The sequence below is a fragment of the Kryptolebias marmoratus genome, linkage group LG22 (genome assembly GCF_001649575.2).
Source record: "Kryptolebias marmoratus isolate JLee-2015 linkage group LG22, ASM164957v2, whole genome shotgun sequence".
NCBI classification, from domain to species: domain Eukaryota; kingdom Metazoa; phylum Chordata; class Actinopteri; order Cyprinodontiformes; family Rivulidae; genus Kryptolebias; species Kryptolebias marmoratus.
Window position 1 is genome coordinate 7,053,437 of NC_051451.1, and position 26,731 is coordinate 7,080,167.

Sequence of the window (26,731 nt, forward strand, 5' to 3'; positions counted from 1 at the left end):
GTTGGTTGGGAGTTGATAGTGTCCATATCCACCACCACTGTATACACCTTGAGGTGGAGGAGGCGGGAATAAAGGCTGGTGGGCTGCTGGCTTGGGCTGTAAAGCAACCATCAGACTCTGGAACTGTTTACGGAGCTCAGCGTTCTCTTGGCGTATCTCGTCGAGAGCAGCATTAAACTCAGGAACTTGGTGGGTCCGCTGCTCTCCGGTGGCCTGGTCCATAGACTGACTAAGCTCCTGCTCTTGTTCCTCATCATCCCTCAAATTCGCCATGTCGAAGCTCTGACTAAGTGGTGGTGATGGAGATCTTATGGTTGGACGCTCCGGTGTTGTTGGCTCTGCTGAGACTCCCAATGCAGCTGGAACTGCTGTCCGTAATTTACTCTGAGCCCCGAGTCCACTTAGGTCATAATCTGATAGGTAGGAAGGCATCGATGTTCGCCGTTTCGGTCGCGAGTCCATTACTGTTGACTCTGGGTTTATATCCTAAAACAGCAATCTGCTAATCCGGCTCGAAGGACCATTAAAAAATAGGGACTGGTTTTATGCTGGTTGGAAGGTTCAGATCACTGTGATGAGTCCGGTTAGAACTCCAAATAAAGCAGTCTCACTCCCGGGTGTTCAATTAACTTGAATTTGCTGTTTATTCCTTACTTGACAGAACTCTGGGTGTGTGGTTTCTAGAACAGATACAGAATAATGATATAACATCAGTATTTAAATAATCCCAAATAACTAACTGAAATTCTGTCACAGTTACATTATGACTGACTACAGTATTAATAATTTTCCATACGTTGCTTCTAAATAACGTAACACACGAAACCCGCGTTGGTAGCTCTCATTAAATGTTCGCAGGAACAAGCATCTCAACAAACATCAATTAAGAGTGAAAACGGCACGTTCCGCTAAATAAACTACATTCTTAACTTGCAATGTTACTTACTTCTATTTTCACGCACACAAGTCGAATGAGTTGGCAAACGAACTGTAAACAGCAACTAAACAACACAAACTTAGGACTAAACTCCGGTGCAGCTTCTTTCTCATCTCTGCTCTTCCTGGTCTGCATGCTGCTCACTGGTGGTCTAGGCTCCGCCCCTTAAAGGGCAAGCATGACAGTCTCCCTTTAGGCAGCCTTTTCCACAGCCGCCCCCGTATTCACTTGTGAATACGAATAACTAAAAAGGCTGAGGTAAAGGGGGTGATTAATCGTCCGTAGGCAAGGCAGGTAGGTTGACAAGTCTTGCAACTGGTCGTACATACGTTCTTCCCTTTACAGTTACTTCAGCTGATCTGATCCGGGTGTCTGGTCCAGGAAAAACTTGAGATACTTTACCCACAGGCCAAAGGGCCCGCGGAAGCTGATTGTCCACAATCATGACCACATCTCCGACTTGTAGATTGGCCTATTCAGTCTGCCATTTTTGACGGGCTTGGAGTCCTGGCAGGTAGTATTTTAGGAAATGATGCCAGAAATGGTCGGCTAGATTTTGGCTGTGCCTCCATCTTCTCCGCCCGAGAATCTCTGGACCGTCATAGACAACTTGTGGCAACGAGGCATCCCGCCGCCCCATGAGAAGGTAGTTAGGGGTGACGGGGTCAGGATCTGCTACTTCAGATGAAGTGTAACCCAGAGGTTTTGAATTGAGCATCCCCTCGATTTCGATCAAAACTGTGTGTAACACCTCTTCAGTGACAGTTTGGGCTCCAAGAATGACCTGAAGAGCAATCTTTAGTGAGCGGATTTCTCGCTCCCAGCAACCTCCGAAGTGGGGGGATCCAGGAGGATTGAAGGCAAATCTGATTTGCTGGTATGCGAGCCGCTCTTTGAGGTCGGGATGAAGTGCTTGAAATGATTCCTGCAGCTCACGTTCTCCTCCTCTGAAGTTCGTACCCTGGTCACAGAGAATCTCCTTAGGTTTCCCACGTCTGGCTATAAAGCGTCTCAGAGCCATTAGGAACGCATCTGTGTCCATACTGGGAATCAGGTCAAGGTGGACTGCTCTTGTAGTTAGGCATTTAAACAATATTCCCCACCTTTTCTCGCTACTGCGTCGAATCTTGATGATGTATGGGCCAAAACAATCCACACCTGTAGAATAGAATGGTGGCTTAAACAGACGCAGTCTGGCTGGAGGGAGGTCTGCCATCCTGGGTGGATTTGGGCGTCCCTTCCACCTCTTGCACTCAACACAGGATCTCTGATGGCGGCGTACTGCTTCACGCCCACGTAACACCCAGTATCTCCTTCTGATCTCAGCAAACACCCTTTCTGGCCCGGGATTCTGAAGCTTATAATCATAATCTTGTATGATGAGTTGGGTCAAAGCATGTCTGGGGTCCAGAACAACAGGGTGCACTTCCTCTACTGTCAGGTCAGGATTGCGGCGTAAACAGCCTCCTACTCTGATGAGTCCTGTTTTCTCATCAAATTCAGGTGCTAGTAGAAGAAGGCGACTAGATTTGGAAATGGGTTTACCGTCTTTTAACTGGGTGATTTCCTCAAGCAATGACTCTTTCTGGGCTTGTTGTAGCGCCTCTAGCTCAGCAGCAGCGTAGGAATCAGCAGTGAGGGGGTGGTTGGGGTCAGCCGCCCCGTAAAGCTGATGTGCAGTGGCTTCTAAGAAGTTGTCCCAAGTCCGGTACTGGTGTGGATCTGGGACACTAGAGCTGGACATAGATAGACAAACAACTTGTCGCTTCAGCTCACCTTCAGGTTCACTCTGGTGTGGGGGTGGTAGATCAGGCCAGTTACTTGGAGCTAGTTTCAAGAATACAGGTCCATCTGTCCATCTACTACCTGTACTGATGTCTTGGATAGTGAGGCCACGAGTGATGTCGTCTGCTGGGTTATCTCGTGATGGCACATACCTCCATGTGGCAGCTTCTGTCAGTTCTTGTATCTCCGCTACACGAGTGCCTACGAAGACCTTGTATCTGCAGGAGTCTGAACCCAACCAGGTTAGAACTGTGGCCGAATCAGACCAAAAGATGCAGCTGCGAATGGGAAGGGTCAACTCAGTGCTGATGACCTTGTAGAGCTGGGCACCTGTTAGAGCAGCGCACAACTCTAACCGAGGAATGGATTGTTGCTTTTTTGGGGAAACACGAGACCGAGCTGCAAGGAAAGCTACCTCAACTTCTCCCTCTGGACTCTCTGTCCTCAGATAGGCCACTGATCCATATGCCTGTTCAGACGCATCACAGAACACATGGATGTCTCTCTTACAATTGGGTTGGTCCAGACCAGGACTAGTGTAGCACCTTGGTAGGGTGATCTTATGCAGCTGTGCCAGCTCTGCTTCCCATGCGTACCACTTCTGCAGGAGCTCCTCAGGGAGTTGTGGGTCATCCCAGTCCCTCCTTTTCTCCCATAGGTGGCGCACAATAACTTTGGCTCGGGTGGTATAAGGGACTATGTAGCCAAGAGGGTCATACTGGCTAGCTAAAACTCTATAGATGTTCCTCATAGTAGCCACTGAGCAATCGATGTGTCTGTGTTTGTAAGTGAGGGTATCAGACTTACAATTCCAGTGAAGTCCAAGGGCTGGCTCTTGGATATCAGACTGATCTTGATTGAGCCACAACTCACAGCTAGTTGACTTGGTGTCTGGAGGAAGATGGTGAATGACATTGGGATTGTTACTCGCCCACTGCCTTAGCTCGAATCCCCCGCCCGCCAGAAGATGGTGCAGTTTGTCCACGAGTGCCTTGGCGGCTACTGGACATGGGAGACTCTGTAAACAGTTGTCCACGTAGAACGACTTGTTGATAGCAACACACATGTCATCTTCTGGTTGGCTGTGGTCTGTGACGTGTTTCTGCAATGCAAACGTTGCACAACAAGGACTGCAAGTGGTTCCAAAGGGAAGTACCTGCCACTCATAAACATCAGGGGGATTGTCTCGCTTCATGTCCCGCCATAAGAACCGCAGCAGGGGTCGATCTTTAGGTAGGAGCCTCACCTGGTGGAACATGCCACGGATATCGCTGCTGAAGGCCACAGCATGCTCCCTGAAGCGTAGTAACACTGGTAGCAACGCAGGGCCAAGAGTGGGACCTGGTAGAAGGAGTTGATTCAGGTTGTAGCCTTGGTACTGAAATGAGCAGTTGAACACTACCCGATTCTTCCCATTATGTTGAACCATATGATGGGGTATATACCAAGCTTCAACACTGGTCTTCAATTGGTGGTCCCCCAACTTCACGACATAGCCAGCTTCAACGAGCTTCTCGATCTCCCGCTGATAGGCCGCAGCTTGCCCTGGTGATTTGGCTAGGCGCTTCTCTATACCTCTCAGGAGGGGCAACACTGCTTCTGGAGTGGCTTTCAAGGGAGGCATATTTTTAACTCGAAGAAGGGGTGTGGCATAACGCTCAACACCACTGACATTGACTCTCACTGTCTGTTCTTGCAGGAGTCTGACTGCCTCTTGGTCTTGTCGTGACCTAACCGCTAACTTCTCACTGCGGTAAGGGAGCACATCCATCTGCCATAACTTCTCTACACATGAGAACAGCTCTGCGGGGGATGGTGTAGATGTGAAGAGACAGTGACTTACATTCGTGATGGACTCAATGGTTTGAGCTGGGCCCTGTAGTGTCCATCCAAGGAGCGTCTTCACGGCTGCTGGCCCACCGGGTGGTCCTAGTCTGACTGGCTCAATAGGTGTAATGAGGTGTGTACAGTCAGCGCCAATCAGCAACATGGGATGGACTCGGTTTAGAGGAGGGAGTGGCAAACCTGACAGATGCTTATACTTCTGCTGGAGTGAGGCAACTGGATGGGAATGTTCTGCTAAACTCAGTTGCTCAGCTGTAAAGGCATTCTGAATATTGTACGTTTTGTCAGGATTGGCTGCTGGAGAAATGGTGAAAGACACGGCCGCCCCGTGGAGCTTCTCCACTTCCTGTCTGACTGTACGGAGATCTAACACCTCTTTACTTCCCTTAAGGCCCAACAGTTTGGCAGCGGACTGGAGCAGTATTGTCCGCTCAGATCCGTCGTCTAAGACAGCATACGTCTCGAGAGATTTGTCACCATTCCTCAGGAGTACCTTACTGATTTTCAGTAGTACCTTACAGTTGTAGACCGGACGGTCAACGTACCTGACTTTGTTGGCAGTATTAACGAGACAGCTTTCTACCGAAGGTGGTTCTGGTGCTGGTCCTTCCTTTACTCTCTCATTCACCTCGTGCAGCACAAGCAGATGTCTCCTACCACAGGTCTTGCAGGGAGCTTTAAGTGTACACTTTGCAGCTTGGTGATTACGTCCACAACGCCAACATTTATTATTCGTTTTAATCCATGTCACCTTCTGTTCTTTGGTCAGGTTCTTAAAGTTAGAACAGTTGTTCAGGAAGTGCTTGTCATTATCACAGTAGGGACAGTAGGCCGTTACCTTATCTTCGCGTTTAGATTTGTTGGCTGGCTGTTCAAAGGCAGATGGGGCTGCCACACTGCTTGATCTTAAAACCTTCTCAGTGCCCAGGAGGATAGTAGCAGTCTTACCTGGGGGTTTAGGAGTGCGTTTGGTGTCAGGCTTCTTATTAAACAACTCCTCTCGTTTGGGAGGCTTCATGCCATCGTCCTGGACTTCTAGCTCGTATTCTAGCCAATCAGCAAAGTCAACGAGGGTGGGAATGGCCAGTCTTAGGGGGTGGATAAACCTCTTAAAGCTGGCGTTGAGGTCATAAGGAAGTTTACTTACGAGCCTTGAAACATGAGAGCCACAAACTAACTCGACTTGTCCTCTTTGCCCCAGCTGTTCTAACATGCCTACTAATGAGCGCACGTTGAGGGCAAACAGACGAAAGCCTTTCACATCACCGCTGCGTATGTTTGGCCCATCCATTAACTCTGCAATCCGTTGCACCGCAAGTTTGTGGGGCTGTCCATACATCTTGGTGAGAGCCAGCATTGTATCTGTGTAAGGTTGCCTGGAGTTGCAATACGAGTCTGCCACAAGTGAAGCTTCTTCACACCTAAGGTGGTCTGTAAGGATCTGGTACTTGTATCTTTCCGTGGCATCAGCTGGTAATAGATTCTCTAAGGCAATCTTCATTCGTGCAAACTCTCTGGGGTCTGGTGATGTAAAACTGGGGATGGTGGGCTTCGGCCCCCGGTATGTGGTCTCTCTCTGTGGCTCATTAAAACAGGGTGTCTGGAGAAATGAGGGATCTGTCCCTGCATAAGAAGGTGCACGCTGTTGTGGTGTGACGGCGTAGTACGGGTTATAAGACAGACCACTATAGTGCTGAGAAACTCTGTGAGGACCAAGATCTTGAGGTAGGTTTCCTTGGGGGCTGAGTGTCGGATATTGTAGCTGCTGGTATGCTGGGGTGTTGGTTGGGAGTTGATAGTGTCCATATCCACCACCACTGTATACACCTTGAGGTGGAGGAGGCGGGAATAAAGGCTGGTGGGCTGCTGGCTTGGGCTGTAAAGCAACCATCAGACTCTGGAACTGTTTACGGAGCTCAGCGTTCTCTTGGCGTATCTCGTCGAGAGCAGCATTAAACTCAGGAACTTGGTGGGTCCGCTGCTCTCCGGTGGCCTGGTCCATAGACTGACTAAGCTCCTGCTCTTGTTCCTCATCATCCCTCAAATTCGCCATGTCGAAGCTCTGACTAAGTGGTGGTGATGGAGATCTTATGGTTGGACGCTCCGGTGTTGTTGGCTCTGCTGAGACTCCCAATGCAGCTGGAACTGCTGTCCGTAATTTACTCTGAGCCCCGAGTCCACTTAGGTCATAATCTGATAGGTAGGAAGGCATCGATGTTCGCCGTTTCGGTCGCGAGTCCATTACTGTTGACTCTGGGTTTATATCCTAAAACAGCAATCTGCTAATCCGGCTCGAAGGACCATTAAAAAATAGGGACTGGTTTTATGCTGGTTGGAAGGTTCAGATCACTGTGATGAGTCCGGTTAGAACTCCAAATAAAGCAGTCTCACTCCCGGGTGTTCAATTAACTTGAATTTGCTGTTTATTCCTTACTTGACAGAACTCTGGGTGTGTGGTTTCTAGAACAGATACAGAATAATGATATAACATCAGTATTTAAATAATCCCAAATAACTAACTGAAATTCTGTCACAGTTACATTATGACTGACTACAGTATTAATAATTTTCCATACGTTGCTTCTAAATAACGTAACACACGAAACCCGCGTTGGTAGCTCTCATTAAATGTTCGCAGGAACAAGCATCTCAACAAACATCAATTAAGAGTGAAAACGGCACGTTCCGCTAAATAAACTACATTCTTAACTTGCAATGTTACTTACTTCTATTTTCACGCACACAAGTCGAATGAGTTGGCAAACGAACTGTAAACAGCAACTAAACAACACAAACTTAGGACCGTAAACTCCGGTGCAGCTTCTTTCTCATCTCTGCTCTTCCTGGTCTGCATGCTGCTCACTGGTGGTCTAGGCTCCGCCCCTTAAAGGGCAAGCATGACAGTCTCCCTTTAGGCAGCCTTTTCCACAATAGGCAACAAAAAATATGACTGTCTTTATGCTCAATTTTCTTCCAATATGCTGCTGCGTGTTGTAGGCAAATATCTCTACTTTGATTTCATCTGTCCAAAGATGAGACCAAAGATTGTTCCAAAAGTCTTGTCGTTCATTCAGATGAAACTTTACAAACCTGAGTCGTGCTGTCATGTTGTTTTTAGAGAGAAAGGGCTTTCTCCTGCAACCCTTAAAAACAAGCCATACTTGTTCAGTCTTTTTCTAATTGTCCTGTGATTAACTGAGGCCTGTAGACTCTGGGATGAGCTTTTGTTTTTTTTTTTTGTTTTTTTTTTTAAATTACCTCTCTTTTTGCAGAGTTGTACAATACAAATAGTTTGGAATAGATTATTGTTGTTTTTTTTTAAATGAACTGTTATATAAAACATGAGAAATTACTTATTTTTCCCCCCTTTACCAATACTGCATGTTGGTGGATGCTTTGGACATGCTCACTGAGTTGTATAACATTTGTGTATTATTGTTGTGTGTTTAAGAGTGTCTCCCTCCATCAGCACATCCTGAACCTATTCTTTACTTGCTGTCTCAGTGAGATTCACTGGCCACCCAAAGGTCATTCTGCCACATCATGTCTCCAAATACAAACAGCATCTCTGCTGACATCAGAGGAAACCTTTTTTTGCTTCTACTTAATTGTTGTTTTGGGCCAGACTTGGTGTTAGTGTTTGTCAAAGAGGGGAATTATTATTTCTTCTTTATAAAGGATACTCTAGTTTATTAGGCTGAAATTTGTTTCCATTTTTGAACAACCCTACAGGGAGCACCAATAAACCAGTTAAATGTCAGCATTTATTGCTAAGATGCTAATATACTAGAAAATCTTTTACAATTTAGCTTAAAAGCACAATGTATAATAAAATAATAGGCAGCTGCGCAAGGATTGAAATTCTCATTTGTCTGTCTGTAAAAATGCTTTTGTCACAGGAGAATGTATTCTTTATAAATGTTGCTGTCTGAAGCAGCATTCTCCAGTATCAACAGCTTATGAAAAGCATGGTGAGACATTTATTTAAAACAATAGGTTGATTTGTTTTTAGCTAGAATATCTTTTACAAACTTATATCTATAAATATAATTATGCAAAATGGAACTATACTAAACCAAACTGGAAAACAATGGGTTCGGTCATATTTTAACCATATAAAACAGGAATGAAAGCAGTAGCTCTTGCAGTGTTGCATATTGCCTGCCACATTGTAAGCCAGAGTTTTAAACCCATTGCTTGAGTGATCTTTTAGTGCTTGGAGTATGTGTTGGGGATGACTTTCAGCTACTTCCACAGCAAAAATTAGCTTAATATCTGTACTGGCTGAGTTATAGCCATCATAGTGTTCGCTAAGGTCAATTAGATGTAGTGGCCATCTTGAATTGTGTTTACTTCAAAAGTTATTCAGTTGTAGATGTGCAACCAATAATTACTTTGAGTTTCATTAAAATCTGCCCAGTGGCTCATGAAATATTTTCTAACGTTTGTTTTTCTGTCCTTATGAGGACCATGCATTGACCTCTATTCCTCTTCCATTCATTTTTGTAGCCTAACCCTGACCCTTACTCTTCTGAATCCTGACAGAAGGGGTGTGTGTGTGTTTGTGTGTGTGTGTGTGTGTGTGTATTTGTTACCTTTTTAGGACCCTTACACACCAACTTGTCAGGACCTGCTGCTACTTTTAGGGACCTCATTTGTTCAAATGCCATTGTTAAGTTAGTTGGTTAGGCTTAAGGTTTTAGTTAAGTTAAGGTTAGGCTTAGGGTTAGACATGTACTGGTAACGGTTAGTATTAGAATTAAAACCCTGAAAAAAGTATTTCATAAATAACTGTTGCTGCAAACTCGGGTGCCATTCAAAATATACAAATAGGATAAAAACTAGCTTCATTTTCAGCTGTGCAGATTGATTTTTGTATTTAAAACAGTTATAAGAAAGAGATGAAACGCCCCTCTCTCTACAGTTGGCCACATCATCATCATCCTCATCAGCATTAACTCTTAGCTCCTAAAAACGTGGCTTATTCCTAAACATCTGGACTTATATCGCTCCATTATTTGGTCTCAACCGTATGAGCTGTCTCCTGCCTGATCTTTGTTTACTGAAGCTCAGCAGGTGCACCCAGCCCCAGCAGATCCTGCACCCCCTACGGGGTGGTGACGGGCACTCACCGCAGGCGGACAAGCACGCGTCGCGGATCCCTTTGTGTTTGTGTCCGGACGCGTCTTTCTGCAGCTTTCTGAGGATTTCCTCCATCCTGCTGCCTGGTGTCGGTTCACAGAGGGCCAGCTTCGGTGGGTTCTGTCCGTGTGTGGGAGATTAAAGGCGCAGCGACGGTGACAGCATCCCTCGACCCCCCCTGGCGATGAAGACCGAAGCGATGATTCATTCCCAGCGAGCGGCCGATGATGATGATGTCAGGCCAGCCGTCAGCCTTCTGACGGTGGGAACAGGAAGGACGCAAATCCGCGATTAAACCCCCCAACGGGACCACCTAACATTTAATAAACAATCAGCAGAAACGGCCACGATCCTACGCCATGAATATACGCCATTCGCCCCGTTTCCGTGACTCGTTTCTGCCTCGGATCTGACGCGTTTTAGAAATCCGTTCCAGCTGATCCTCGCGCTCCTCCCAGGAACCAGATCCGGTTTTCCTCTGTCCTTCAGGCTGGGCTTCCTGCACGGCAGGAACACGCAGCGTCAGAACAGCCGCTAAAAGGCGGCTTCCTCTCTTACCTGGCAACACACTGTTTACCCTCTTCCACCGGTTTTAACCGGGAGGATGGGGACTCACCGGACTGGACTCTCCGGACCGGGATCTGGTGTCCGCAACAGGCGACAGGTGCAGGAAGCTCAGAGCTGATTGCAACACATTAAAGGGATACTTTCAAGTGGGCTTCTGTGGAAAGCTTATGAACAATTAAAGTGTTTCCTGCCAAATGCAGCGTGAAGGCTGAATGACTGCTGATTTTTTTTTTGGGAAAATGAATTATTAACTAAATTGTTAAAGTAAAAACAACAACAAAAAACAAACAAACAAGATAACTGGACTTCTGTTCTGTAGATGAAGACATTATTTGGCTTCCCATGTGGGGAGCTTTCTCAATTAAACCTGGAGAGTTTAGAGTTCCAAGCTTTAGACTACATGAGATTCTCTGTTTATGTAGCTAAACTTACATGCAGATTAATCTCCACCCCCTCCCCCTGAGGGTCATTAGGGTCTTTGCTTCCATCTCTCTCCAGACCCTCCAGGATTTCGCGATGTTGCAATCGCAACTATTAACGCAAAATCAAGCAAACCCCGCGAAATCGCAACTTTGCCCAAAACACCACAACTTAAACCCAATATTTATTGTTTCTAAAGAGATTCGCCACGGTTTCTGCGGTCTAGTATCTTCTTTGTGGGTTTGTGTAGTGTGGAATACAAAATAACCCCAAATAACTCACGAAGAAGACGTGTGAGGTCAAATCCTGTTCACATCAGAATGCCGGGAGCGTGCAGGAGCAGCGACCGAAACGAAAATGTGCGCTAATGCTTCACATTTGCCCACAAAGATTTCAGCAAAGGACCGCGCAAAACATCGCAGTGAAGTTAGTTTTAAGTTGGATATTTGCGCTCCGTGGAGTTAGCTAGGTCACGGCTGACTCGAAACAGGAACGCTAATGTCGGCCAGCCTTCCCTAAGTGAACCATCGCGCATGAGAGAAGGCTCCAGCAGAGAACGGCTGGCCGACATTAGCGTCAAGCTCACATTAGCGTCTAGCTCACATTATCTGTGAGCTAGACGCCGCTAACTTCGCAGAGCGCGAATATCCAACTTAAAACTAACTTCACTGCGGTCGCAAACCAGTTTCTTACCCAGCTGCACGAGAGTGGGGGGAAGCTGTTTTGCACGTCCTGCAGTGTAATCATCAAACATAAACGCAAGTCATCCATCGACAAACATTTTGTGTCTGCAAAACATGTGAGGAGAGCTGCAGACGGGGGACAATCCAGAAATGGTCATGAATGTGAGTTTATAAGCTATCAAAGTTCTTAAATAAAGCACATTTTGATAATGTTAATGTTTGTTGGTTATTATCTTACAAAACTAGTAAGTATTTTTGGTTTATGTATTAAAAGTTATGTTTTTTTATTTATTTTAGTAAAAAAAAAAAATTGCAACTTTTCATCACAATTTTTAGGAAAATGCCCTGCAAAATCAAGCATTTTAGCCAGCAACAATTACAAAAAATGTCCGCGAAATCCTGGTGGGACTGTCTTTCCAAGTGCACCAAACAGTCCAAAAAAGGCAGCTTTTTGTCATTCGTGAACTTGTTGCCAACAGATTTGATGTGTCTGGTGAACGCTTTTACTTCCCTAGCTTGGATTATGACCCAGTATTGTCCACATATCTGAACCAGTGGTTTGGTGTTGTTCCCTCAGAGGAGTTCAGTGCTCTCTGTTCTACTTCCTGCATGTAGAGACTAGCATACCAGCCAATAGTCCCGATTTGGCCGAGACAGTTCTGGAATTTGACCCAACATTCCACTTAAGGTAGGGTGGGACACCAAAATGTCCCACATTTGACAAGTGCTGGCTTGGCTAACCTGTTTATGCCAATCTTGCTACCATGCGGCAGCACTATGCACCTGAGCCTTACTGGCTCATTAGTATTCATGAACAGCTAGCCTGGCTGGCCTGGCCTTTCACCGGCTCATTTGTGCACAGACTCTAGAAACGCCATTACTGATTTTTCTGATGGTTAAAGACAAAGCTGATTGAGAACTGAAAGTGTTGAAAAGGACATTTAAAAAAAAAAAATACAGATGGTAGTGTAAAGAAGAACGGTTGTATGTAAATTGTGCCTCATCACTGCAACACGTAACACTTAAGGTATAATTCAAGTACAAAACATGTTCACAGCATTGACATTGAAGCTACAAGCGTCCTGCCAGTAGGAAATAAATGTTGGCAGGTTTGGATTGACCATAATCAGTGAAACTAGAGATCACATGGCACGATCATGCTTCTGTCTGTAAAACTGCCATTATATTTGAAATAAGTGCTGGAAAGACACTGCTTAACTGAACATACAGCAAAAAGGTAAGAGCTACACGAATTAACAAAAAAATCAACACCTGTAAACATTACCTGAAGATTTTTTTTATTTTTTTTTTTAGTCTGGTAAATGTCCCATTCATTTACATGGAGAGGCGGGACAGCCATCCACAAGGGGGCACTCATTCATTGGGGCCTCAAATCCAGCTCTGGTTCTCTCTGGTTATATACTAAACAAAAGTACAAATGCAACACTTTTGTATTTTATGAGCTGATCTTAGACTTTTTCTATGTACACAACAGGCCTTTTTCTCTCAAATATTGTTTATAAATTTGTGTAGATCTGTGTTAGTGAGCACTTGTCCTTTGCTGAGATAATCCATCCACCTCACAGGTGTGGCATATCAGATGCTGATTAGACAGCATGATTACTGCACAGATGTCTTAATTGTTCATATTTTTGGTTAGTATATTATAGCTCGACAAATAAAATTAGCAAATTAGTAGCTAAAAGCCACTGAAACTGTAGCTAAATCTAAAATCTAAAATCTAAATATAAGCTAAACTTTAGTTAAAAACTGTAGCCAAAAGCTGAAATTAACAAAATGTAGCTAAAATTTAAATTTAGCAAAACAGAAGCTAAAGAATAAATGTAGCAAAACTGTAGTTAAAAGATAAAACAAGATAGTAGTTAAAACATAAAAGGAGTAGAAGACAAAAATAGTGTAGGGATCTGAAGTTAGCCCCGCCTTGGGGCGGCTCCTTTAACTTTTTGCTTCACAGGTGATCCAGATTGTGTTTATGAGAACTGCCAGTACTTAAGCCTCCAGCTGAGACCAGACCATCGCTGGAGCATCGAACCTCCTGGGTTAGATTCTCAGCCATAGTTTCTAACTTCAGTATTGATGCTCTGTTTACTAAGCTCTCTTTGCGCCTCGATCTTAGGTTCTTTGCCACGTTACGGATCTTCAGACCTCACGGAAACTTACCTTGGACAATTGGATACTCACCTGGACAGGACTACTGGCTTCTCGTCTCCTGGATCACCAAGAATACCTCTTTCATCTCCTCCACGCTGCTGGACACCTCCTGGACCTGTAAGAGCAAAAACACTAATTCAACCACTCAACAGTGCTCAACTGACTGTAGGATTGGTACCCGAGACTCACCCTGTTCCTCTTGCCTTTCAGACCATTCCCGGACCTGATTCACTGTAGATAACTTGTCACCTGTAAATAAATTCACTTACCTTTAGCTTTGTCTCTGTGTCTGGTTTTGGTCTTGCTCCTGGACAAATTACTCCTGCGTTCTTGTCAAATAGACCATGTCTGGTGAAGTATGTCTCCAAGAACAATGTTTTTGAGAGAACCACACGGATCTCAATGCATTTCTATAAAGAAAATATCTGTAAACATTGTTAAATAATTCAAAAAGTATAACCGCTACAAATAACTAAAAGTCATAGCCCACTATTCCTGATTCATGCAATAAGGATGCACACATATTTGGTTCTACATACTTGTTACACAACTAAACCCAAGTTATTTCTTCAATAATTTTTTTTTTATTTAAATAATTGCCTCATTAAGTTCAGTTATCAAATACACATGCTACTTCAAAACACAGCTAAAAAATGTTAACTAAATTTAACTTTATAAATAATTTTGGTAATAATAATGCATTTGTTGTGATTACATAACATATTTATTAAATGTTCAACAACCCAGTAGACAGAGTACATGTGTGCGAATGAGAGGGAGGCAGGTAGAACAGTGTGGCTACAAGGAGCAGAGGTCACAAAGGTGCAAGACTTCAAATATTTAGGATCAACTGTCCAGGAAAACGGGGAGTGTGGTAAAGAGGAGAAGAAGAGAGTCCAGGCAGGATGGAGTGGATGGAGAAAAGTTTCAGGAGTGATTTGTGACAAAAGGGTGGCAGCAAAGGTCAAAGGAAAGGTTTACAGACAGTGGTGAGAGCATATATGTTGTATGCTTTGGAGACAGTGGCACTGACAAAAAGACAGGAGACAGAACTGGAAGTGGCAGAGCTGAAGATGTCGAGGTTCTCCTTAGGAGTGACGAGGATAGATAGGATTAGGAGTCAGAGGTACAGCACAGGTTGAAGGACTGGGAGGTAAAGTTAGAGAGGCCAGACTGAGATGGTTTGGACATGTGCAGAGGAGGGACAGTGGGTATATTGGTAGAAGGATGTTAGAGATGCATCTGCCAGGAAAAAGATAAAGAGAAGACATATGGATGTAGTTAAAGAGGACATGGAGGGAGTTGGAGTGAGGACAGAGGATGCAGAAGACAGTTAGATGGAGGAGGATGACTTGCTGTGGCGAAAAGGGAATGGCCGAAAGAAACAGAAGCTCAATAACCCAAAATACTTCTACAGAAGGTTCAATCTGCTCATATTTCCCTCTTGAACTTTCAACAACACTGTCTCCTTTTGACCTCAGTGTGCTCATAAATTAGCTGCCTGTCGCCCATCCCACTGCTTTCCCATGCAAGTGGCCTTGAAGAGCCTCCTCATTAACTCCTGGCTGCTCAGGCGGGTGTCCAGATGTAATTCCTGCTCAAATACATGTTACCCATTTAACACAGACACACAGAGACTCAGGCAGACAGCACACAGATCTGACACACATCCTACATGGCCCAATCTCACATACACACAGGAAATAATTGCACACAAACACACAGAGGGAAACTGTTAACAACAACAACTGATTCCTTTTCGGAGGCAACCCTATTTAAGGTAGATGCCACTAACCAACCTTAGCAACTATAAACAAAAAATACTCAGTCAACTTTACAGATACTGAGCTAAAATCTGATGAGGTAGTAGGTGTCAGTGATTCATACCCACTACTCATAGTAGTGCTAACAGAGCGTATGAGATCTTGTGATACCATGTGACATTTAACACATTATTTTCCAATTTTGACCAAATTTGCCAATAACTCCATAATTTTTCAACATAAGATGATCTTAGGTAAAAACTAATGAATACTAAGCTTTTAATTTATTTTCTATTTTTTTTCAGTATTTTTTCCGGTAAGAGACAGCAAATAAACTTCCTGAACCAGAAAACTTTTGCCTCTCCTTGAAAAAACTGTTTTATTCATCGAACTGTGCAAAAACATACAGGAACTGCAGAATATGTCGTTCAAAGCACTATTCGAAGAGCTATTTTCGCTCCCCTATTCTTTAATTTGAAGATGATTTTATTCAAGGAATGTTTCCTCTCTCTTTAATCCTCCAGCTGAAATTCTCAGAATGGGGGAAAACATTCCTTGACATTTCCTTCTGAGGGATTATAAGTATACACTACACGAACCAGCTAATTGCCTGGAGTAAGAAGATCTTTTATGTTGCCTCGGAGCAACATCTTCCCAGCTACAACGACAGCTTCTAAACAAGTTCTTTAAAAAATGCACAGGTTTTACGCTGAGAATTTTAAAATAAAAACACGTGATCTCTTGGTGTGGAAAATAACCTCCTTATACCAGGAAGTTGCGGCTTACAGCCGCTTGGAGGCGACATTACCTAAAGCTACAAACGACATGGAGCATTTTCACAATAATTAGGCTACGATTAATGAGCAACGAAATTGTTTAGGAGACGATTTCAGTTCCATTTGTCACCTACTACACAAATTACATAAAGGCCCACTGTGCCTCTTGCATCTAATCTATTCAATTACGCAAGGTCTAAAAAACACTTGTAAAATTTTACATTTAAGGATAAAAATATCTAAACTGTAAAGTTATCTTTTGATAAACGTTGAATAAAAGGAGATCTGAAAGCCAGCCAAGACCATGCTTCCTCTAAAAGCAACATATGAATGGATGTTTTTGAGTTTTCATGCATTCCAAACACATGATTACACAAACATAATAATCAGCAGAGCCTTCTCTCCTTCTGCGCTATTACGCGCAGCCATTCAGGAGCTCCCTTTGTCCACATTCAGGAGAATGAGCTTCGAACATTCAGATTTTGGGTGAAATGATTCTGCCTGTGAAGATATAAGACAAAACTGCTGCCTGCTCCAGATTGCCTTTTTGGTGTTAGCTTTTGTGAACCGTGTTTCCGCGCGGCTGGCTTCCAGTGTCTGTCTCCCTACACGTGATGAAAACGGCTCAGATATGTGCCAGCTGTGAACGCGGACCGCAGGAAACAGAAGCGTGTTTTATGGGTCAGGCGTTTTGGGAACAGGCTCTGGGGCGCGCCACGTGCGTAACGAGGAGGAGAGGTTACTCCTCTGCCAAGAGAAATGCCAAGTCCGGGGAGTTCATGAGACGAAAACATGATTGGGTTCGGTCTTGAACGTGGAACGAAATGAGTCAATCTTTACACCGACGCCGGCACAGCTGTGCGCGTCCGTGTCACCTCAGGACAGGTCTCCAGCTCCATGGATGAAAAGAACCCGCAGGGACCAGGATGGTTGTCCTCGCGGCGAATAACGGAACTTTCGGTGGTGACGGCGTGAGGTCTTCCTCCATGATCGAGGACAAAGTGGCAGGGGACGCTGGGATGTCCACCAGCAGCATGATGATCTCTGAGGCTCTCGCGCCCCGGCTGCTGAAGTTTGCGCAGAGCGCCGCAGAGGCTGCAGCAGCAGCAGCGGCGGCAGCATCCGCGTCTCCGTCCGCCTCCAGTCAGCCGCAGGTCATGGAGACGAACGGGACACGGTGCGGGGAGCAGATCCTGAGCTACGGCCGCGCGGAGAAGGTCCTGATCGGCGGGGTCCTCACCATGCTCACCCTGTCCACCATCTGCGGGAACCTGCTGGTAGTCATTTCGGTGTGCTTCGTCAAGAAGCTGCGCCAGCCGTCCAACTACCTGATTGTGTCCCTGGCCCTGGCGGACCTGTCCGTGGCTCTGGCCGTGATGCCCTTCGTGAGCATCACGGACCTGATCGGTGGTCAGTGGATATTCGGACAGTTTTTCTGTAACGTTTTCATCGCCATGGATGTGATGTGCTGCACCGCGTCCATCATGACACTGTGCGTAATCAGCATTGACAGGTGAGAGAAACTTTTGTGTCACCGAAACAAAGTAATTGTCTTTGTGAAACTAAAAGTTAAACATTTAGAGTCTATAAAGCTACATATTCATTATTTAGACGAACAAAAACCCCACAATAATGTCGTTTTTGGAAGCCAGTTTCCACCACTCTGGTCAAAGAACAAATATCCATCAAGCCATAATTATTATATATATCAAAACTACGATTTATCTAATAATTTTGTGATATTATGTCATAAATAGGACTTTGTATCTTATAATTACCGGATGGTATGTTAGAATGTAATATAAGTAAGTATCTCATACTTATGAGGTAAAACAAAATTATTACTTATAATCTCATAAATTGGTGAGACTGTCACAATTAGGACTTAGTATCTCATAATTAGGAAAATGTATCTCAAAATTTTGACTTAGAATCTAACAGGTATTTTAAAATTACAACTAGGCATGGGCTAAATATGATACGGTATTTCAAAATCTTAAATTAGTAGCTCATAATCATAATATATTAAGTCATAAATTTAAACTTAATTGAATAAATATGACTTAGTATCTCATAATTAAGAGATGGTATCTCAAAATGACGACTTAGTACCTTGAAGCTACAAGATACTCATAACTGAAGTGAAATCTTAAAATCAAAGAATCATCTCATAAATATGACTTAGTATCTCATAATTATGAGATAATATCTCAATTGTGAGATAGACAGTAAATCATTATTTTGACACAGTAACTCATAATCTAGATTTCGAGGTATCTGTAATCAGATTGGTTGAACTGGATTTATTAACTCTACAACTGTCACAAAGCAACTGCCCACAGTCTTCTTTTGTCAGTTTCTCATTCCTTTAATCCCCAGCTTCTACAGGAAATAGGGATTATTAATCAGTTTTGTCTCTGACACTGAAAGGTGGAATCAAGGTTTTTCTGGGGAGACAAAGTGGCTGCTGTAATGAATCAGCTTGTCACCTCTCTGTTCAGCTTTTTGTGCTCTGCCAACTAGATTCTTGTCTAACCAAGCATCCAGTTTAAATCGATTAAAAGGGTCAGAATGGGAACATTACAGATTCCTTCCTTTATCCTAAAACCCACTTATTCAACACAGGGGCCTTTTCACTTTCCCCAAATTAAAAAACTGAGCAATATTCAAGGTATTTTAAGGGATATTTTCAAGGTTTTCCAAATATTATGCTCCTAAAAAGGAATAATTAATGCAAAATGATCATTTTAACATCCAATGTTACAGGCTTCAAACAACTAAAACTAGATGTTTTTTAATCAAAAACATAAATAAAAACTAAGCTATTTAATCAGATAACAGTTTAAAATAAAACAATACAAATACAAACAGTTCAAGCAGGTTATTTACAATTAAAGTGATCATTATTTCTTAGAAACGCACAACAGAAGCATTATGAGTATTATTTTGTATTGGAACTGCCTCTGCTGTGGTCTGCCAGCTGGGTACAGGTTGTTCCTGGGATTTTGTTTTGCACGTTGTTTGGGTGAGAAGATGAGTATCTTGACCTCAGTGCACTGTGGTCTAACTGTAACCTTTAACTTCAAAGATTACATATGCTTTTTCTCAGTGACCCATGGCTTTCTCATTCATAAAATCTCCCACTTTCCATTTGGACCTGTGTATAGCTTACACAGATTATGGTTAGACTCTATCTTGAAGGTGGGATGAACATCAAGATTATGTTTCATTTTAATTTGGACATACTTTCTGTGCAGGTATCTGGGCATCACCAAACCCCTGACATATCCTGTTCGCCAAAACGGCTGCTGCATGGCCAAGATGATCCTGTCAGTGTGGCTCCTCTCCGCCTCCATCACCCTCCCCCCTCTGTTTGGCTGGGCACAGAACGTCAACGACGGCAGAGTTTGCCTCATCAGTCAGGACTTCGGCTACACAGTCTACTCCACAGCTGTGGCGTTCTACATCCCTATGTCGGTGATGTTAATCATGTACTACAGGATCTACCGAGCGGCCAAACTCAGTGCAGCCAAGCACACCATCACTGGCTTCCCCAGGGAGGGCGAGCACCGTGCAGGGCAGGCTCACAGAGGGGGGAGAGGGGTTCACGAACCCCAGCAGCCGTCAGAATCAGGAGAAACAGGAAGTGTTGAAGGGACAGAGGTTGAGCAGTATGAAGATGAGGCTGAGGAGGAGGAAGCGAGCTTGGACTGCGTGGCAGCTGCGTTGAAGCTCCAGCGGGAGGTGGAGGAGGAGTGCAGCAGCCGTGTCTCCCGCCTACTCAAGAGCGGCGAGCACCACCAGCGCCGGAAAAGGAAAAATCAGTCCATCTTCAAACGGGAGCAGAAGGCCGCTGCCACGCTGGGCATCGTGGTCGGTGCCTTCACCTTCTGCTGGCTGCCATTCTTCCTGGTATCTACCGCCAGGCCATTTGTCTGCGGCGTGGAGTGCAGCTGCGTGCCGCTCTGGCTGGAAAGGACTCTGCTGTGGCTTGGCTATGCCAACTCCCTCATCAACCCCTTTATTTATGCGTTTTTCAATCGTGATCTGAGGACCACCTACAGTAACCTGCTGAGGTGCCGCTACAGGAACATTAATCGGAAGCTGTCAGCTGCTGGCATGCACGAAGCCCTGAAACTGGTGGAGAAGCCAGAGACCGATGCGTGACATTGTGGATCTGCCAATTATCCGTGCTGGGAAAACACCCAGAAGATTTCAAAGTGTGGCACAAGGCCTCCAGACAGATTTTCCCAAACACGTGTGAAGATTCCTGAAGCAAGAAGACACAGGATGCTAATAGATGCACATGGTGGTGCACAGAAGAAATGTGAAGATTTTATCAAGAATTCAGAGGAAATTGAGGAACACACTGACTCTCAAACCCATGGTGAAGTCCAGCAATGTCACAATTGCCACTTTGGTGCATTTTAAACAGTCTGGTACCTGGTTAAACTGTTGTTTGTACCATGTTTGTACTCCACTCTTAGGATGAATGGAGATCGGCCAGTTGACTGGCTTGAGTCTTATTTTCAATTTGAGCCAAGGAGAACAAAAACCCGAGCTGGCCCAATGGACTACAACTCCAAATTAATTCACCAGCCTAGTTTGTGGTTATTACAGTGATGCTAAAATGACATCACTGCCTCTAAATTGACTACTTCAGTGGACAAGCTAAAGAACCAGTTGTGATTAAAAGTCATAGACATGTATAAATGACTGTACTTTTTGATGTTGCTGCTGTGTTTTTGGACCTGATTCCAATTTATATCTATTGTCACTTTGATGAAAGAGCTGAAATGTGCTCCTTTATTATCACATCGCATCCACCTCTTTATTTAGACTGTAATTATTGATCATTTTTGCAACAGGCAGCTCACTCGTGATTTTAGTAAAGGGAAATATTGTGAAAGTCTAAGGCCAACATTTGGTATACAGTGAGAGAAATGTAATGATTTCTGACATTTTTTAACATGCCCGTGCCTGAGTTTCCCGTTCACGCTTCAATTGCAGCAGCAGTTTCATTTCAAACTATGCGCCTTTTAAATTTGGCTCCATGTGGAACAGCTCTTTGGTATTCTTGTGTTTTACACCACAGGTGAGGAAACAGGCAGAATCCAAGAAGGAGTTGTTCCCCCTTTAGATCTCTTTTTCTGTTTCCTTTTTTCCAATCATTACAACTGGACTTCAACTACATTTCTCTCATTATCCTTAACTTTTGCTATTTTGGGGGGGAGGGTGGGTTGGTAACTATTAAAATTGTCGGAAAAAGAATTCACCATCTGTGAAGAATCTAGTTGAACTTGTCCAAATGCAGTAATGGTGAATTAACACAAACAGCATCAGAAGAGCTGGTATTTCCACATCTTTTAACAATTTTGGATGGTACGTAAATCATCCATCCATCCATCCATCCATCCATCCATCCATCCATCCATCCATCCATCCATCCATCCATCCATCCATCCATCCATCCATCCATCCATCCATCCATCCATCCATCCATCCATCCATCCATCCATCCATTTTCTTTACCTGCTTCTCCATTCCGGGTCGCAGGAAGCTGGGGCCTATCTCCAGCAGTCGGTAGATAAATCATGACCCTGTAAACTTTCCACTTTAGTTTGAAAATCTTGAGCAGTTTTCAGTACTATTAAATGCTGCTGGGAGGTAACATTCTTGATACCACAACTGATTACATCTATATGTTCTGGTGAGGTGTTTCTTGTGTTCTTTTGTTTAGAGCAGCATAAGTGTGACCTATTGAGAAGGTCTACAGATAAATACTGGAAGGTTAACCTCTAAAATGGAGGTTTTTCTTGCATAGTTTTTGACATCTAAAACTAGCCGACATCTAAAACTAAATTACATTGTAGAAACCCTTTAGGAGAGACAGCAAAACTGAAACAGGAGGAATTGTATTACTGGTGGGGATCCTAGTAAGTTTAAACAACAAAAACTTCTATTGATTGGGCTTTCTGCCCGAAGAGTTTTGTCAATTCAAACTTTGAAGTTCAGAGTTTCAAGTTTTTAAACTGTGTTGGTGAGCTGAACTCATAGGTTCTCCCTCCTGAGGGTCATTAGGGTCTTTGTTGCTCTGGTCCACATGAAAGATGTTTTGCTCACATGTATTAGATTTTAAACTGAACTGTAAGTTCTGGAAACTTGAAACCTTGCCTCAAAATTTTGAAACCTAGACCTTGTCCAGTTTGTTACTGCTTGGAGTATGAGCTATGAAGGACACTCATCTACTACCACACCAGGTTTTAGTTCAACAGTTGCAAAATTAACTGAGTTGTAACCATTGTTGTGCTTGCTAAAGTCAAACAGCTGTGGCAGCCATCTTGAATTGGGTGACTCCAAACAGGAATGTACATCCAGTGATTTTTTTCTGAGAATATTTTTTTTTTTACTAAAAATCTGTCAAGTAGTTCATGAGCTATTTTCCTAACAAATGAACACACATACACTCACAGGCAATTACACAATCACCTGACTTTCATGGCAGCAGGAAGTACTAAAGATTAACATTTAGCTACTCTAATGTTGATTGTAGAGTCAACTTCTCTGTGAAAAAAGAAAACTAAGCCCTTTATGAGAAAATTAAACTGGTACATATTTATCCGGCTCTGAGAAAGCTACCATTTAATTCTGTGCTTGTGCAAAGAAGTTAGCAGCAAAGGATGTGTTTTGCCTAATTTATTTCTGTAAGAATACAGTTGTGTTTTTTTGTGTGCAATACTTCAAAGGGATGGAGCTTTACCCCCCACTGTGTGTGCCGCTGAACATTTGTCCTCATTAACGGGACATTTTAACTGCATGAGATGAAGCATTGCAGGTCAGGAAGTGCTCTTTTTGCTGAGGGAGTAAAATGCAGTTTCTGCCATCTTTACTCTTTCTTTAATCATTAATTAAAGCTGTTCTGTGTGTGATTTTAGAACAAATACGGAACCCGCCGAGCTTTAATCACTAAGTGGAACAGAATCAAAGATGCTGCCAAATGATGCTGCTTCTGGAGATCTCCTTCACTGTAATTCAGTCCATTGAGAAAAAAAATGAAACAAATTCAGAGATTTTCGTTTCATGTATTTCACCAGGTTGTCGACACCACAGAGCAGGGTGCTGGCGTTTTTGAAAAAGCCTGTTGTTGCCTGTTATTGGTTCGACACATGGGGAGCAACGTTGCTCCCTCTAAATTCATTTCATACTGCATGGAACTTGTGCAATGAGGTAACAATCGCTTGACCTCCTCCAGCCGAGCAACCAGTGAAATTCGTGCATGTGAAATTTCAAGCTTGTACACGTAGACGTGCACACATGGGCAGATGACGAGACAAAACAAAATTGAAAAATGTTCAACTTTTGTCGCTGTTGCATGGCACTAAAACCAATCAGTGAGGGTTTCATTGACTGACCAATGAGTGGAGAGTATTCTGCACTCTGCAGTCTGCAACCACTTTCAACATGGAGGAAAGCATCATTTTAGCTGTGTTTGCCTTTCCTATATTATATGACATTTGATTATCGAGATACACACAATGACACGGACTGCTTTGAAAATGTCAAAATCCCTCCAAATGCATAACCAATCAAATTTTCTGGGAGACAAGTTGCAAGAGTGGGATTCACAATGCTGCCGTCGCTATCACATCCTGTGTGTTCGGTTTCACCCCAGCGGCGATGAGGACCATTAGTCGCCGTCGTTTGTCGCTCTCTGTGTGTCAAGCCCATTATGGTTTGTGAAATTGTTTATTGCTCAGTCATGCTTCAAAACCTCCTTGTTACACGTACTGTCACAGTTTCGAAAAAGACATTTCCCAACCACATTGTTGCACCATCTTGTTCAACACAAAAACCTGTTTGGAGAAAATTTATTTACAAGCTAAGGGTAAAATTATCCTAACAACAGGTCTGAATTTGTGGAACATCACCAAGTGTTAAAAAGGAGGTGATGTGTTAAAATGTTAAACTAGAAAATTTACGAAGTATACAGCTACCACCTGAAACTCCAACATTCATCACCCTTCTTCTCTTAAGCGCAAAAAGTAAACATGCACTTATGGTTTTTTCTAATAATCAAATAATCTGACAAAATGCCATTGTTTTGACCTATAAACTGTATGAGAAGTTAAAAGAGAATCAAGGTAAAAAGAAATGGTAAAGCTATTACCTGTAGGTCCACCATGGTAACCACAAACCTGTGTCTTTTATGCCATGACAACATTCTTAATAAAACAGACAAAAACACAGAGCAAAAAAGTAGTAAGCCTCAGACAAAGTCGCTACATGAAAAATAAAAGTTGTTTTGAAAGAAATTCTTGAACTTTAAGTGGCAGAAGCAGCTGGTCATTACATATAGAAATTTATGTCTTCTTTTATCAGCTGTTTCCTTTTCAGGGCTTGCCACAGCAAGTCATCCTCTTCCACCTAACTCTGTCTTCTGCGTCCACTGTCCTCACTCCATCTACCTCTATGTCCTCTCTAACTGCATCTATATATCTCCTCTTTATCTTTTTCCTGGCAGATGCATCTCCAGCATCCTTCTACCAATATAACCACTGTCCCTCCTCTGCACATTTCCAAACCATCTCAGTCTGGCCTCTCTAACTTTATCTCCCAGTCGTTCAACCTGTGCTATACCTATGATGACCTAATTCCTAATCCTGTCCATCCTCGTCCCTCCCAAGGAGAACCTCAACATCTTCAGCTCTGCCACTTCCAGTTCTGTCTCCTGTCTTTTTGTCAGTCCCACTGTCTCCAAACCATACAAAATATCTAGTCTCACCACTGTCTTGTAAACTGAACTTGTATATGTCTAGTATGTTTAATGTAGCAGATATGACAAGTTTAAAAAACTCATCAGTTACAGTTTCGAAGAGAAATTTCTGAGCTTGGACACAATAGCACTCAATGAGAGTTTGGGTGTGTGCGCGTTGAGGCGGATCTGAGAGAAAAACATGTCTTACAGCAATGAGAGATACACTGACAAAAGGCCTATGTTTTGATGTATAAACTGTATAAAAAGTGTAAAGTTTGTGGGAGTAAAAATTGTATGCGAAAGTTTTCTTAAAAGTTTAAACAGCTCAAGGTTAGAGTGTGTGACATCATCACACATTCTGAACATTCTGCAATAAAATCTCCAAAAATCATGCAACTTAAACTGTGATTGTGTAAAATCCATTTAAGATATCAAAACACCAGTTCTATCATGTAAAGCCCAACTTTCTGTGACCTGTTTGAACTTTGAATGATGATTCTACTGAAGTATACCTGAGCTGCAGCTCTCTAAAGAGCTCTGTAGCTCACTTGGTTCAGCAAGATCTTATGTTGTCTATGGGTGAATTGTTTTTTAGCTTTTTGCAAATTTCATTTACACTGTTTGATGTACTTCTACCAAAAAGAGCACTATTCTCAATCAAGCCACACATTTTGATGTACTTCTTTGTTTTTGTACATTTTATTTTTTTAAAAACGTAGGAAGAGACATAAATCAAAAATTGTAACAAAAACAAGAGAATAATAAGCAAATAGTATTTAGGTTGTTTTAGTGCTTATATATTGTCACTCTGAAGAAGTGTGAGAGTAACCAGACTTGCGTTTACTATCTGTCTATGTTAATGACCAAATGTTGACACCTGTTGGTAGAAATCTAGTATAAGTGCCTTTATCTGCACTTTCCTTTTTGCGCAGCACTCATTAAAGTATAATTTCAGTTTTATCCTCAAAGATAACAGCATCACACACAGCTGGCTTGACAAACTTTCCCCCCCTAATTTTATCTCCTTTTTAAATGGTAAATTATTTGCCAAAAGTTTAAAGTTGCAATGAAATCAAATGAAATATGTATTGTAATCGTAATGTAATATGTCTGCACTATCCAACACGCCAGTATCTGGTCCTACAATGATTAGGGAAAAGAAAGTGGCTCTGAAGGTACTCTTAATTTAATTAAAGAGTTTTGTCATTTATTGAAAAACTATGGAAAACTATTAAACATTTGTGGTGACTTACACTGTATATTGAGTTGCTTTTGAATCTTTTGATCCAATAAAAGTCTTTTCTGAATGTGGTGAGGGTGTGGCCTAATCCAGGGCACAGAAGCTGACCAATTAGACTAGACCAGGCTTTTTGAGAAGAGGCTTGCTTTTCTAGTTTCAGGAAATAGTAAATGATCATAAAATAATAGCTTTTAAGTACAATTGCAAGGTTTGAATCACAAACTGCATTATGATGCTAGTTATTTATTGTGTGAATGCTGAGTCAGCATTTACACATTGTTTTCCTCTTTTATTTTGGACTGCAACTACTTCAGCATACTTTTAGCTATTTTGACCATTCATGTATCAAAATATTCAGATTATTCAGGATATTGTGGATTTGATGTTATCATACACATTTTTGGAACTCTTCAGATACTTAAAAATTTTTGTGCTCTTTGAAATCCACAGTCGATATTTGGATAGATTGGCCCAACGTTAACAAAATGCCTGTGCAAACAAAATGAAACATGGTTGTAATGTTCTTATTCTTCACTTGAATAAAACATCGAGAAGTGCTGCTTATGCTAACGTCAGCTAGCTCTTTTATTTTTCTTCTTCTTAGTCCTTATGTACATCCTAGTTTCCAAACTCCCCCTAGTGGTTG

At 42.9% G+C, this 26,731-nt stretch overlaps 2 protein-coding genes and 1 long non-coding RNA gene across 6 annotated transcripts in view; 2 read left to right on the forward strand and 1 right to left on the reverse strand.

The window, feature by feature from the left end:
• The window catches only part of arfgef3 (ARFGEF family member 3), an 87,385-nt gene extending 76,907 nt beyond the window's left edge, over nucleotides 1-10,478 (reverse strand). For 2 of the 4 annotated variants that reach the window (XM_017433667.3, XM_025009973.2), the window contains exon 1: nucleotides 9,700-10,477. In XM_017433667.3, coding sequence (XP_017289156.1) covers nucleotides 9,700-9,784 — 85 coding nt within the window. In that variant the 5' untranslated portion in view covers nucleotides 9,785-10,477. Of the gene's footprint in view, nucleotides 1-9,699 lie in introns of all 4 variants that reach the window. The other 2 variants (XM_025009972.2, XM_017433668.3) reach the window with 2 other exon arrangements.
• A 2,953-nt stretch (nucleotides 10,479-13,431) lies between these two features.
• LOC112451256 lies at nucleotides 13,432-13,825 on the forward strand. Its single transcript, XR_003040044.2, has 2 exons — nucleotides 13,432-13,668; nucleotides 13,762-13,825. It is a non-coding gene; the product is annotated as an uncharacterized LOC112451256 (long non-coding RNA).
• Nucleotides 13,826-16,719: 2,894 nt separating this feature from the next.
• LOC108246227 (5-hydroxytryptamine receptor 7) lies at nucleotides 16,720-24,623 on the forward strand. The gene is made up of 2 exons (XM_017433657.3): nucleotides 16,720-17,603; nucleotides 19,348-24,623. Exons 1-2 carry the CDS (start codon nucleotides 17,017-17,019, stop codon nucleotides 20,255-20,257), a joined length of 1,497 nt encoding a protein of 498 aa, XP_017289146.1. The 5' UTR covers nucleotides 16,720-17,016; the 3' UTR covers nucleotides 20,258-24,623.
• Nucleotides 24,624-26,731: the final 2,108 nt, after the last annotated feature.